At 38.0% G+C, this 15247-nt stretch overlaps 1 protein-coding gene across 1 annotated transcript in view; it reads left to right on the top strand.

Annotated features, from left to right (window-relative positions):
* COL19A1 (collagen type XIX alpha 1 chain) overlaps positions 1-15247 on the top strand; it is a 397465-nt gene that overhangs the window by 283619 nt on the left and 98599 nt on the right. Inside the window, exons 20-22 of the mRNA XM_021000213.2 lie at positions 955-999; positions 8275-8337; positions 9486-9530. Coding sequence (XP_020855872.1) covers positions 955-999; positions 8275-8337; positions 9486-9530 — 153 coding nt within the window. The remainder of the gene's footprint in view (positions 1-954; positions 1000-8274; positions 8338-9485; positions 9531-15247) is intronic.

The following is a 15247-nucleotide window of genomic DNA, read 5'->3' as shown; positions in this document are numbered from 1 at the left end:
GCTCCACTTTCAGTGAACTTGAGATGGCATATGGTGGAGACCCACCTAATAAAAACATCCAGCTGGTATCACATCAGGACATTTTGGTGATCCTAAGGTGGGGAAAAGGGAAAGGGAACATGCATTTATTAATCACCCACTAAGTGCCAGGCACTGTGCTAAGTACTTTACAGGTATCTCATTTGATCCTCACAACAATCCTCAGATCATCCCACGGGTTTATATAATTTCCCTGCAGGCTGATCCAAGGCACCCACTTAGTTTGTTCTACTCTCTAGGACACTGCTGTTTCTAAAATTCATTTTGTTTTATTTGGGGGGGGGGCAATAGGCAATGGGGTTAAGTGCCTTGCCCAGGGTCACAAAACTAGTGAGTGTTATGTGTCTGAGGCCACATTTGAACTCAGGTCCCCCTGACTCCAGAGCCAGTGCTCTATCCACTGTGCCACCTAGCTGCCCCCTAAAATTCATTTTAAATGAACCTATAGAATGGGGTTGTGAATTGTTTCAGAAGTCATCTAGTTTGCACATCTAGTCAAAGGGTTCCACATAACTGTTTCATTATATCATTCTAATAAAAGTAGATCAGTGTCTGATGACATGTTATCTTTAAATATCTAAAAAATTACATTTTGAAGAAAATAGAGGGAGTAAATATTTGAAATCCCATGACTATTCTAATAATTGTGTTAAACTGCTTCTTTTGCTTACAGCAGCATGTATAACATTGAAAACCTATTGGGAGAGCTCAAATACAGCTCCTGTTCTTGATGGTTGAAATTAGTTTTAGAGTTTGTATATTTCTGTGGCCACTCAAAAATAAGTCATTTGATCTCCAGAATTATATTAAATAAAATTTAAATCATATTAATATACATGTATTTTATTAAATATAAGTATCAAAAGTCAACAGTTTAAAAAATTAAGAAACTTCTTTTTTATTGTTTCAATTTAGGGAAACCTCAGTGAGAATGGAGCAAGTGTCCCTAGAGGAGAAAAGGTAAATGGAATTTGAATTTTTTTTTTAATTATTGAGTTTTTTTTTCAAGTTACACTTTTATGTCTCAGGGAAATGGCTGCATTTTTAACAGTTAAGTCTAAGCACATGGGGTGGTCATCCAGTTTGCTATGTGAAACACCTGCCTGCTGGCTATGTGGCAATGTGGGGATTAGCCAGGAGGGCACTTTTCAGGAAAGATTGTTGAATAGCATTTGGAGATGGTGCAAAGAATGAATCAAGGGGAAATAGTTATAACATGGTGAATGTTTTTAACCTACAAGTTCTGGTTTATAATTGGATATTCCTTCAGTTTGTATAAGTGAAAAAATTCCAAACATTTTGTGGCAGTGGATGATCCCTTTCTATTTAAAAAAAAAATGAATCATTTAAGCATTCAAACATAAACCTTTGAGCTTTATTTTAATGTTTTATGATAGAAAAGGATAGCTTACACATAATAATGCCTGGTTTCTCTCAAAAGTGAATTATCTCACTACTGAACTTCTGCTGAATTTCTGTTATGTTCTCACTTTCTAATTTCTATCTTATTTATGAATGACTGTGTGAACCCTAAAGTGGGCAGGTCCATTTTTAAGGTCACCAGAACTTCCCCCATTTCTACCCTCTCTTTCTTCCACCATTGCTTCAGAAACTGGTAAATTTCAATTCAATAGTGACTATAATTGCATTTCCTAACCTAGTTACAGCAATACATATTAAACCTCTAACTAGAGATAAGGTGGTTAAAAAATCCTGTAGAGTATAGAGTAATAAAGTCTCTGTCCGTGGTGCTTTCATTCACCTACTAAGAATTCTCATGATTAAGGGCAGAGCATTTTGACATGAATCTTGAAATTATAACTTACATGTCATATGCCAGCCCACTAAAAAAAATTGTGCTCCAATGCAGAAAATAGTGCCAAAGTGCCAATTCAGTGGAAATGGAGAACAGCAGGGAGTCTAATTTTATGTCCTTTATGCTTTGTGTAGATTGACCACTGAAAATGAAGCCTTCTGCAAGGGGGAAAAAAACTTTTGACATTCTTGAAAATAAATCAGAAAATTTAACTTGTCAATATTTTTCATAATGGGATATCTTAAAGAACCATAACCCATTCTAGAAAATGAGTCAGAGTTTTCAATTAGTTGTTGTAAAGTTAGCAGCAGTTACAATTTATTTTTTAAAAAGTCATTCCTGGGGCAGCTAGGTGGCGCAGTGGATAGAGCACCGGCCCTGAAGTCAGGAGGACCTGAGTTCAAATCTGACCTCCAACCCAACACTTGAAACTTACTAGCTGTGTGACCTTGGGCAAGTCACTTAACCCCAATTGCCTAAAAGCCAAAAAAAAAAGTCATTCCCAACTTGTCCCACGAGACAAATGAGCCCCCCAAAAAAGCTGTGGCCCTTTAAAAAGGATCTAAATGATGATTTATTTCTCAAAGAAAAAAAAAACAGCTGGCTTGTGTTTTGCCAGAACATACTTTATTCATTAGGAAACCCAAGTTACTTTAGGAACACTTAAAACCTCACAGTGATGAGAACTGATTCTGTGGAACAGGTGTATCAAGCCCTGAAGAACTTAACTGTTGCTCAAATCTCCTCTCTCAGAATCTTAAATGAAGTAGAATTAGAGAGAGCCAGTTCCATTATGAAAATAAGAAGAAGAAGAAACAGCCTAGAGGACACAGCAGAGATCTTGAGACAATGTGTGATACACATGAACCAATAAGATTAGAATGCATAACTAACTGAAGGGTAGAAAAACTGTACAAATAAGTAAGGCATTGGAATTGGATAAATTGACTAAGAAACATGAATGTTAGATACCTAAATATAACAATCAACATGTAAATAAAATCAGCACATAAACATAACCTTTCAATATTGGGGTTTTTTTTTTGTTTTTGGGTGAGGCAATTGGGGTTGACTTGCCCAGAGTCACACAGCTAGTGAGTGTTATGTGCCTAAGGCCAGATTTGAACTCAGGTCCTCCTGACTCCAGGGCCAGTGCTCTATCCACTGTGCCACCTAGCTGCCCCTCAATATTGGTTTTGAAAAAAACATTAATGCTTCCTTATGTTTCCATTGCTCCTAGATTCCTCAATATGCTTGTTTTTTCAACAGTACAAACTGAAATGTGTCCATGCCTTCTCATCCTGTGCAATCTAAGTCTATCTCCATAGACATATATATATATGTATACATATTATATATATATATATATATATATATATAATTTATGTCTATATAAATCTTCTGCAGAGTCTATCCAATGCATAGGAGACCTTATAGAGTTTGCAAAACATTCTCTAGATAGCAATGCAAAGCTTGAGCTGGGTGGTCTATCTTTTATGTCTTGCTCTCAATTTATAACATCCTACTTACTTTTCAGTTATATAATTCAATCATTGGTAATACACTACATTACATTACATCTACCATGTTTTTCCCTCCATTGCCCTTTGGATCACCCATAATTTTGATTTTGGGGTGACTGTAATTTCCTGATTTGCAGTCAGATCTCATTATGAAAATACTGGTTTAAAAAGTGACCTGGAAATATTGAAAGTGCTATGAAATTTATTCAGTGCAGCTTAGCCTTCATCCTGTTTGATTCTGGGTCCAGATTATTTGTCCACTTGAAGTGCCTGTCTAAATTACATGTATTAATTCAACTGACTGACCATTCACTACAGAATATGTTTGATAGGCATTCATCATCCATTTGTTTTTTTTTCCTCATGGGGATTATCAGATCTATCGTCTGATATCTTTTGAGAGATCAAGGATCTCACTGAGGACTCCCTCTAGTATTCTTAGGCCTGATATAGTAAGCCAGAGGTTATTGTTCAGTTATTTCAGTTGTTTTCAACTCTTTGTGACCCCCATTTGGAGTTTTCTTGGCGAAGATACTGGAGTAGTTTACCATTTCCTTCTCCAGCTCATTGTACAGATGAGGAAACTGAGGAAAACAGGGTTAAGTGACTTGCCCAGTGTCTGAGGCCAGATTTGAACTCAGGAAGTTGAGTCTTCTTGACTCCAGGCCCAGCACTCTATCTACTGCACCACCTACCTGCCCTATGTTTTTCACAATGCCATTACAAATAGAAGCATATGGAGGATCAGTTGGGAATTCCTCTTCCATTTGGACTCTCCACAGTATTTTAAATAATATCCTAGGAAGAATACTGGCAAAGGTATTTATAAACTTTTTAGCAGTTATAAATGTGAGTTATTACTATTAAGACTAAAGTGCCACAGGACATGTCATTCCATGAGGAATGGTAAGCTCTCAAGAATGAGACTCTGAACATTCAAAAAGAATTCCCCTGAAGTGGAAAAGAGATATCTGTCTCAAGAGACAGATGTGGCTGCCTGGGGGACTCACTTAGATTCTAAGTAGACATATACAGATGATGGAAGCAGTGGCCGACAACAGAGGATAAATATAAACAATAATAACTAACATATAAATAGCACTTACTAAGTACCAGGCCATGAGACAGCCCTATGAGAATAGTGTCAGGAATGCCAACGCTCAGAATGAGCCAAATCAGGTCAGCAAACGTAAGGACAACAAAAAGTGTTGGGTTGTTTTTTTTTTTTGGTGGGGGGTGCCTTTTGACTTAATTTGTTTGTTTTGGTGAAAAGGGAATGAAAGTAGGGATGAGGCCACTGCCCAGTGTGGATGAGATAATGATTATCAACAGAGGGAAGGCAGAGCTGTTCAATTTGGGGGGAGTTTGTTTCTGTTTTCTCTGCCAAGAAAAATGATCTTTGGACTGCGATGGACAGAACCAAAATGGCTATTAGGCTACCCAACAGAAGTAGGAGGGAAAGAGAAAGAAATTATCTAGTCTCCCTTGATGAGTTTAAGTCACTTGTCCTAGATCATCTACGTTCTACAAACTATCCAAAGGTGAGAAACGCACGGCCTCAAGGCCACACGTGGCCTTCCAGGTCCTCACCTGCAGCCCTTTGACTGGAACCAAAGGATTTGTTTTGTGAAGTTTGGATTCAGTCAAAGGGCCACACACTTGAGGACCCAGAGGCCCACATGAGGCCTCAAGGCCGCACACCCCAGTTTATGCTAATAAGTCTGATATTGATTCCTGGAAAAGTTCTAAAACTAATTATTAGAAGCGTGGTACTTCCCCATAAATCTGGAGTAACCATTGAGGAGCTCATCTATTTTGACAATTATCATCATTAACATCCTTTGCATTTGTTTAGAATGTTTTTAATTTTCAAAAATATTCTACTTAATGTGCTAAACAATATTATGAGATATATATTAAATTTTCTGAATTAAAAAGAACTAGATTTAGAGTCAGAGTACCTGGCTTTGAACCTAGCTCATCTACTAACTCACAGCTTCTACTCACTACTTACTAATCTTGGTCGTCACCTCACTTCTCAGGACCTCAGTTTTCTCATTTATTAAACAAGATTGGACTAAATTATTTTTAAGGTCCCTTCCAGTTATAAAATTTTAAGCTTTAGTATGTATGGAGAAAATGACTTTATAAGGTTATACTACTGAGTAGTAGGGGCTGCCAGATGGCTGTGCTAGGCCTGGAGTCAGGAAGACCTGAGTTCAAATTTGACCCTGGGCAAGTCACTTAACCTCTTTTTGCCTTTATCTAGTGGAGAAGAAATAGCAAGCCACTCCAGCATCATTTGGCAAGAACCCCATGGATAGTATTGGCATGATACGGGTTTATGGGTTTATGAAGTCAGACATTATTGAATGACTGAACAACAACAACTGAGTAGAAGTCTTATCTCTTGACTCATAGACCATTGATATCTCCATTAAGCCATACTGAATGGTTTCTAAAGTTTATGTGCAGGAAAATGTATGGTAGCAGCTGGTGGCAAGTTGAACTAGAAATCATCACCTAAGCCAGAAAGCCTATTGTGCATAATAGTACAACTCTCTATCCCCTCCCTTCGTATGAATAAAGCTTCACAAATAGCTCACTGCCCTTTGGAGGCCCAATTTTCCATTTCCAAGAAGCTCACTCCACTCTTCTTTTGTGAGAATGAGTTTTTCTTTTAACCCTAATGTATACAAAACATGGCAGTCTCTAGCAAGCAGGGAAAGTGGAAATGCCCACCCTTTGGTTCTTTTACAGCCTGCTCTTTTTACCAATTAGTGATTTTTTTTAGGGTAGAGTCTTCAGTTTTGGACTTTTTGCTAGTCTTGTATAGTCTAATTCTGGAATCCCAGCTTTACCCAAAGATTCTAAGTGAGCTCTAAGCCCTGAGGTTCAATATGAACCATTGATTTCATCTCTAAAAGAAGGAACATTCTTATCTTCTCTCTTTTTATGAAACAAAGTAAGTATTTAGAACAAAAGTTAAGGTCTCTCGATGCCAGAGGGAAGCAGTGAGTGTGGAGTGAGTAAAAGACTCACTATAGAGTCTACTCTTTCTAGAGAAAGGAAAAGGATAGAGGAGAAGAAAGGTAATCAGTCTCTATCCCCTTCCAAGCGGGATCAGTGATGCAGGATTCATTCTGGACATAGTTTACATATAAAACATCCTCTGACTGAGAATTTATAGCCATTAGTTGCAATCTCCAGCATCAGCTTTTCCATAGCCCTACGTATATGTCTCTCACTAGCAAGATGTCTGCTTTTTCCTCCTCCTCTGTGCTTACTCAACTTCCTATCTCCTACCAAACAAACTTCTCTAAAAGTAGGAGGAAAAGGACTGAATCAGTGGCACTCTGGGGAATGCCTCTAAGTCAATATTTGAAACCCCATGGGAACTTAGCAGCTACTGAGAAAGACTGTCCACCAGCAAGCAGCCTCTCTCTCCATGCTCCATGTATAAGCCTTTTTGAGAAGCACTCCAAAAGAAAAATTAAAATCACTTTGAAATTTGGCAAAGGATATGAAGCCAATGGGTGATCAAACTCCTAGCCAAACTGAAGCAATGGTAGATAGAATTGGTTTCATGTATGGCTTCAAAACAGATTTTCTATGGTAAGTAAATCCTGTACGTTGAACAGTTTCAACACCATCATCCACAGATACTCCAAGAGAAGGCAAGACAGGAACTGCAGAGTTTTTCAGGGCTGGAAAATAACCTAGTCCTTCATTTTACAGCTGAGGGAACTGATGCTCCTTTTTTTAGGCTTAGAAAAGGTGAAAATATGAGAAAGGTAAATGTGCACAAAAACAGTATAATGGCTATTATTTTGCAAGGAGATCTTGAAATTTAAGGAATCGGCCCTAAAGAGCTTCAAAAAGCCTTGATTCATTGACCAGTCATCCATGGATTTTGATGAATGCCAACAGAAAGCAAGAGGGGTAGGGTGTGTCTGCAATCTAATTTATGTTCTATTTCCTTTTATAAGTAGAATCTCTAAGATTGTACTTTCTTAGACATGATCTTATAAAGCTTTGTTCCTTATAAATCAGTCTTTAGAAGATTCTTTGATGAGAGCATCTTGGGCTTCTCTGAAGTTACTGCCATCACATCAGCAAGAATGCTTTCTTTGTCTCTGCTCAGCAGTAATGTCAATGCTAAGAATAACTTAACCTCATTTTCATTCATATGACCACATGCTTCCAGAAAGAAAAAAATATGATGAAATGTCTGAAACTGAATTCTGGATAATTGTGTTTCAGTTAATCAACATGACATATTTTGGATCACTAAACTAATGTGCCTTATCAGCTACTATAAGATAAAATACTTTCCATTACTTTTTTCCTCCTCACCCCTAAATAGATTTTTCCATTTAAATGTTTTTATTGCATTTTTTATTGCATATTTTACGTAATAGGAAGGAAATTGATGGATTTTAAAAGACCTACAGGCAGTAAGAACCACTGACAAACACTTCATTGCCCAAAGCATTCAATTTGATATAGAGCTTCTCATTCTCCCCTTCCTGTGTGGTAACAGCTAAATTCTGTTGTTAAAGGGAAAAGAGAAATTCAGTGGGGGGGGAAGCCTTGAAAAGAGGATCAAAAAAATGAACACATAATCAAGTCCATCCTGTTAACTACCTCATTAAATGTATCATACATCTTTTAAACAAATCATACAATATAGAAGTTCTTGCTTTCAAGTACAATCCTCATTTTTGTTCCTTGTATATTGAAATGTTTGTGTTTGTTTATTTTTATTAAGTCCATAATTAAAAAGAAAAATGTGTAAATAAAGAGAAAAAACCACTGCATTTTGAAGACATACGAAGTCATCACAATTCTTGATTTGATTTTTTAATGACATCTTTCTTTGTATTTCTTTGAAAGGGTGAAACTGGACAGCCTGGATTTCCAGGACCAGTTGGTCCTAAAGGACAAAAGGGAGAAATGGTAAGTATTTAAGACATGAGTGCAAGAAGGAATCGTCTAAATAGTGTTATCACTTTGCTGAATCTGTGTCAATTCTACATTCTTTCACTGTGTACCTTTTAAAGAAATATTATTTGGCCAAAATAAACCAGAAAATAAGCACATAAGTCACTCAATCAGTTAGGATTTAATAGGCAACTATTACGATCAAGGCATTATGCCAGATAATGAAGATAAAAATAGCATAGTGAGTATAGTATATAGTATAGTGAGACATTACCAGTCCTTAGATTTTACTGTGGGACTTAGATTTTACATATGACACGTTTGTGGATAAGTAAATACTAGATAAAAATGCAAAAAAAAATGAATATAGTGATTAGGAGAGGGTCATTATAAATGAAGGAGGTAGCACTGGACTTAAGCCTTGAAAGGAATTAGTAGTTCCAATGGACAAAGACAAGGAGGAATATTATTCCAGGCATGAGGCCCAACCAGTGCGAAGACTGTAAGAGATGAGATGTTGTATGCAGAGAACCACAGCAAGTAGGCCAATGTGGCCGAAGCATAGAGTGTGTAAGAGGAAGTAATATGTAATCAGCTTGAAAAGATTCTGGAGCCAGATTGTGAAGGGCTTTAACTCAAACTGAGGAGTTTTTATTTTATCTAGTCTAAAAGCAATGGGAAGCCACTGAAGCTTCACATTTTCAAGAAAAATATCCAGACTATGGTTCTAACTTCTCTAAAAAAATTCCAAAACCTTCACACCTATTTAGTCAACTATTCATCGGCCTACACTAGTGAGTTGTTCATTCTGAATCTAGGGTCAAAGCAACAAGCATTTATTAAAGTCCTACAATGTGCCAGGCCCTGTGCTAAATGCTAGAGAATCAAGGTGTTATCTTAAGTCTGATTTGAACCTATCCAAACATCTTCCTGGCCAACCTCATTTAGAATTTAATTCTGTCTAGTTGAACACAAACAAACAACAGTATAGTTCATATTCAAATGCAGCTGCACAAAGAGATTGCATAAGTCATAGTTTTAGGAAGTGACATGATTTTTAGTTTTATCTTAAGCAAGAAAGAAAATGGGTCTCAAAAATGTTTTAAAAGTTGTCGTCATTGACAAAATTAAATAAGCAATGTCAATCATTTTTTTCTTCATAGGGCGAGCAAGGAAAAGTTGGCTTACAAGGAATAAAAGGTGACAAGGTATGTATGTGCGATAACTAAGAATAATAATGAAAGTATTTGCATGATTTTTCCTGTACTGCAGCTTAGTAAGTTAGGCACCTTCAGAAGCTGCATTAACTCATGTAAGCCATTTAAATAGAACTTCAGAATACTCCTACAACCGGATTCATAGGACATCAGAGCCGGAAAGGAGCTTAGAGGCAAAGCTCCGCAAATCCCAAGGGCCTGGGCATCAAGGTGCCATGCCACCTAGTGATATCTCATAATGCCTGATATTTGTAATGCACTCTTCCCAGAAGCTACTGAGAAACTACAGGAATGTTCTTTGTTTTTACATCATTAATGTTTTACTATAATGATAACTTAAAAACATGTGTGGTACTCACTTGGGGATTCCTGAGGCTTCCATTATATCTGACCCACCTGTAGGCTTGGTCTCCCTTCACAATGAAAATTTCAGAGAAGAGGAACAATAGACTACTTCAATGTCAGTTTGCCCCAATAAAATGTGCTCAGTTTCCTTTTGGGCCTTCCAGGGGATCCTTCAAAACTTGCTGTATAGGGGCAGCTAGGTGATGCATTTGGTAGAGCTCTGGCCTTGGAGTCAAGAGGACCCAAGTTCAAATCCAGCCTCAAACACTTGACACTTATTAGCTGTGTGACCCAGGGCAAGTCACTTAACCCCAATTGCCTAGCCAAAAAAAAAAAAAAAGGTTTCCATATGAAGCTTAAAAAAAAAAAAAGACCTTCTGTATACCTTATAATTTAGTCCCAAGGTGATGCTAATTTGATTTGGACCTGAAGTTGAGAAGCCAGGCTGCAAATAATACTGCCCTTAAAAAATCCTTGCAAAGAAAAAAAAACCATTTGTTTGGCTTCTAAATTTGACAGCTGGCTCCTAGATCCAAACTGAATTTGTCAAGCATTGATTTAAAGACCATTTAGTACAACCCCTTCATTTTAAAGGACTGGAAACCTGGACCCACAGATGTTAAGCGATTTGTCTAAGCTCACCATCTAGTTATTGGAAGAATCAGGACTAAAATGCAGGTCACGTCATTCCTGGACCAGTAGGAATCTAGATCCTAGGCCGTAACCCTCTGCATAATATGGCTTCACTTACTGTTTCATTGTTTCCTTCTGTACTAATTGATTGGTCTGATTTAATGTGCTGCCATTAGCCTTTAATCCAGATGATTGAATCCTTTTATGGAGATGGCAAAATCTTTCTATTATTTCAGCTGTTTCAGAAATAACAGCATCTCATCTCAGTAATGGGCTAAGCACAGAAGCAGGCAAAAGAAAGGCAATATGTCTGTGACACACAATGTTAATCAGTTTCTCCAGTTTGAAGAAATCGGGTACATTCAGCCTGAAGATAAGAAGATTTGGTGGGGTACATGATCATTTTCTCCAAATATTTAAAGAACTGTCATGAAGAAAATTGAATGAATTTGTTCTGTGAGACTCCAGAAGGAAGAAATAGAACCAATGGGAAGAAGTTAAAGGATATAGATTTCAGCTCAATATAAACACTTTCTATCAATTGGAGGCATCTGGTGGCTCAGTAGATAGAGAACTGAGCCTGGAGTCAGGAGACCTTAGTTCAAATTCAGCCTCAGACACTTCCTAACTGTGTGACCCTGCAAAAGTCACTTAACCTGTGATTGCCTGACAAGATGGATTCAATAGATTAACTGGAGAAAGAAATGGCAAACCACTCCAGCATCTTTGCCAAGAAAACCACATGGATAGGAGGTTCTTAGGGTCACAAAGGGTTGGCTACAGCTGACTGACTGAACAACAGCAAAATCAATTGGTGCTATCTAAAAATGGAATGAACTGCTCATGTAAGATAGTGAGTTCTATGTCCCTGGAAATGTTCAGTCAACAACTCAGTAACATGCATTTAAGTGCCCACTACACAGGCAGCTAGGTGGCTCCGTGAAAAGAGCATTGGACCTATAGTCAGGAAGATCTGTGTTCAAATCCAGCCTTACACACTTATAACTCTGTGACCCTGGGCAAATTACTTAACCTCTGTCTGATTCAATTTTCTCAATTGTAAAATGGGGATAATAATAGCACCTCTATCTCACAGAGTTGTTATGGGGATCAAATGAGATAATATTTGGAAAGCACTTACTACATACAGTGCCTAGTACATAGTAGGCAGTTTAATAAATGCTTGTTTTCCTTTCCCTCTCCCTTCTGTTTGCCAGACACTGTGCTAAGGACTGGTGATACAAAAAAGCCAAAAAACAAAAACAAAACAAACAGAAAACATTCCCTGCATTGAAAAAGCTCACACTAAGAGGGAAGACAACATTCAAGCAATCATGTACAAACAAGTTATAGACAGGATAAGTTGGAGAGACTCTCAGAGGGAGAGCACAAAGGTTAAGGAGACCTAAGAAATGCTTCCTGTATAAGGTTGGACCTTGAATGAAGCCAGGAAAGCCAAGAGACGGAGTTGAGGTGGGAAAGAGGTTCAGGTATGGGGACTGCCAGTGAAATTTTCAAGGGTCAAGATTGTGCTACACATGAGGATCAGCAAGGAAGCCAGTATTTCTGGATCACAAATTGTGTTTGTGGAGGCGAGGAGGTTAGTTGCAGGGTAAAGAAGTAAGGGTAAGAAAACTGGAAAAGGTAGGAAGGGGACAAATTTTAAAGAACTTTAAAATCCAAATATAGGATTTTGTATTTGATCCTGGAGGTAATAGGGAGCCACTGGAGTTTAATGAACAGGGAAGGGGGTAACACAGTCTGACCTGCACTCTAGGAAGATTAGTTTGATAGACAAATGGAGGATGGGCTGGAGTGGTAGAAGGCTTATGGAAAAGAGATCAACCCGAAGGCTATTACAATAGTCCAGAGACAAATTAATGAAGGCCTGGACCAGCATGGTGGCAGTGTCAAAGTAGATAATGGAGCATATAGGAGAGATGTTAAAAAGGTAGAATTGACAGGACTCAATAACAGGTTGGATGTAGGCAGGGTGAGAGAGAGTGAAGAAGCAAGGATGATACCTCATTGTCTGGGGAACTGGTGAAACCCTCAGCAGTAATACAGAAGTTCAGAAGAGGAGAGGGTTTGAGGTGAAAATGAATTAGGCCAATTTTGGTCATGTTAAATTTAAGAGGTCTATGAAACATCCAGTTATGGATGTCCAGTCAACAATTGAAGATGAGAAATGGAAGTCAGGAGAGGCATTAGGTCTAGACAAATAGATCTAAGAATCATCTGAATAGAAATGATAATTAAATTCATGAGAGCTAATGAGATCACCAAGTGAAATAGTATAGAGGGAGGAGAGAAGAGGGCCCAGAATGGAGCCTTTGGGAACACCCACAGTTAGTGAGCATGAATGAGATGAAAATCCAACAAAGGAAATTGAGAAGGAGCAGTCAAACAGGTAGGAGGTAAGCTCAGAGAGGATAGTGTCACAAAATCTCTTAAGAAGAAAATAGCTGAGGGCAGCTAGGTGGTGCAGTGGATGAAGCACCAGCCCTAGAGTCAGGAGGACCTGAGTTCAAATTTGATGTCAGACACTTACTAGCTATATGACCCCAGGCAAGTCACTCAACCCTAATTGCCTTTACAGAAAGAAAGAAAGAAAGAAAGAAAGAAAGAAAGAAAGAAAGAAAGAAAGAAAGAAGGAAGGAAGAAGGAAGGAGGAAGGAAGGAAGGAAGGAAGGAAGGAAGGAAGGAAGGAAGGAAGGAAGGAAGGAAGGAAGGAAGAAAGAAAGAAAGAAAGAAAATAGCCTCCTATAGAAAAACAGAGCACAAATATAGTATGATCTTACATAGATGCATATATATGTGTGTGTGTGTATATATATATATATATATATAAATACACACACACACACACATATGCCTAATTGTAGCCTTCTGGGGGCAGGGGGACAAAGGAGGGGAAATAACAAAGTAAAAAGTACACAGGAGAGAACAAAATAAAACCTATGAGGAAGTAAAGAAAAGATGGACAGCTCTGAACACAATATGTAGTATTTATTATATGGGTTTTCTTGAAACAAAAATTTATTGCTTTGTATTTTGAATCCTCTCTTATGTTCTGCAGTGCACATGGCAATTTTTTTTTCTTATTTTTTATTTTAGTTTCAAATAAAAAATTTTACAAAAAAGTTAAAGCAGGAAAAAAAGTAGGAAGGAGAATGGAGTGATCAACCTTTTCATAGGCTGCAGAGGGATTAAGAAAAAAAATCAGTAGATTTGGCAATTAAAAAATCATTGGTAACTTTGAAGATAACTGTTTCAGTTGCATGATGAGGTTAGAATCTAGACAGTAGAAGTAGAGACATTGATTGTAGACTGCCTTCTCAAGAAGTTTAGCCACAAAAAAAGATAGAGAAAAATGGGATGATGGCTAGCTCGGATGGATGGATCAAGTTAAGGGGTTTTTGAGGATGGGGGAGAAATGGGCATATTTGTAGGCAGTAGGAAGTAGCCAATAGAAATGGAGAGGATTAAAGATAAGTGAGAACATGAGGATGATAAAGAGAGCAATCTACTGGGGGAGATGGGGATAGAATGGAATCACTTTCATGTATACAGGGATTTGTCTTGACAAGCAGGGCACTTCATGTGAAACACAGGTGAAGAAGATAATAGTTGAAGGGCATTTGAGTGATGGGAGATAAGGAGAGAAGAGGAAGCTCTAGAACGTTATCGAGTTTTTCAGCAAAATATGAGACAAAGATCTCATCTGAAAGAGTTGGGGAGGAGGAGCCTTGAAAAGCTTGAGAAGCCATCGAAAGTTTGGAAGAACCACTGTGATGAGTGGGATAGTAAGTTAACTAGGAAGGTGTAAAATGATTGCCTTTCTGCAGTCAGGCTCTAGTTGAAATAATATAACAGACATTTATAGTGGATCCAGCTTTTTCCATCAGCATGTAAGTAGGAGCAAAAGTGGCAGATGATAAGAATCATCCAAGACAGAGGCTTAGCAAGGGAGATCTTCTGTAGGTAAAGGAGCAAGGGACTTGAGAGAAGAGGATCGTATAAAGCTGAATTGGTTCAACAAGGGTCAAGATGGGGAAGAAAGGAGAATGTAGCCAGCGCTAAGCATTGGAAAGAACTAAGGGGATGAGGAATTAGAGGTCACAGTGAGGATGAAGAATGGGGTTAGGAGATACAAGGCAGAAGAGGAGGCAGAATGACAACAGATTATAAGATAAAGGAATTTCGGAGTTCATAAATAGTGAAGTAGAGTATTTGTGGATAACAAGATCAAAGGAATGCTCACCTTCCACATTACCACTCAACTGGCTTCTTTCAAGTTCTAGTTAAAATCCCACCTTCTATAGGATTTCTTTCCCATTTCTGGGTTTTCCCTCTTTTGACTATTTCAATTTTGCTCTGTATATAATTTGATTGTAAATAGTTATTTGCATGTTCTCTCTCATTAGATTGTGAGCTCCTTGAGATCAGGGACTGTCTATTTTCTTTCTTTGTATCCCTGTTACTTAGCAAAATGCCTGACACATAGTAGGCATTTAATGTGATTACTGACTGACTGATTATCTCTGTGTGACCCAGAAGTGGGGCAGAGAATCAGATTGTGAGAAATGATTAATTTGAGGAATTGGGAAATTAGGGTTTTTGAAGGAATACAAATATGGATGTGGAAATGCCCTAGTATGAGGTAGGAGTTGGGAAGAAGATAAATACTATGAGCCAGGCACTGCACTAGCTGAGAAAGGAAGGAGATT

This window comes from Phascolarctos cinereus, unplaced genomic scaffold (assembly GCF_003287225.1).
Source record: "Phascolarctos cinereus isolate Bilbo 61053 unplaced genomic scaffold, phaCin_HiC Scaffold_5;HRSCAF=322, whole genome shotgun sequence".
NCBI classification, from domain to species: domain Eukaryota; kingdom Metazoa; phylum Chordata; class Mammalia; order Diprotodontia; family Phascolarctidae; genus Phascolarctos; species Phascolarctos cinereus.
This window is presented reverse-complemented; position numbering and strand designations above follow the sequence as displayed.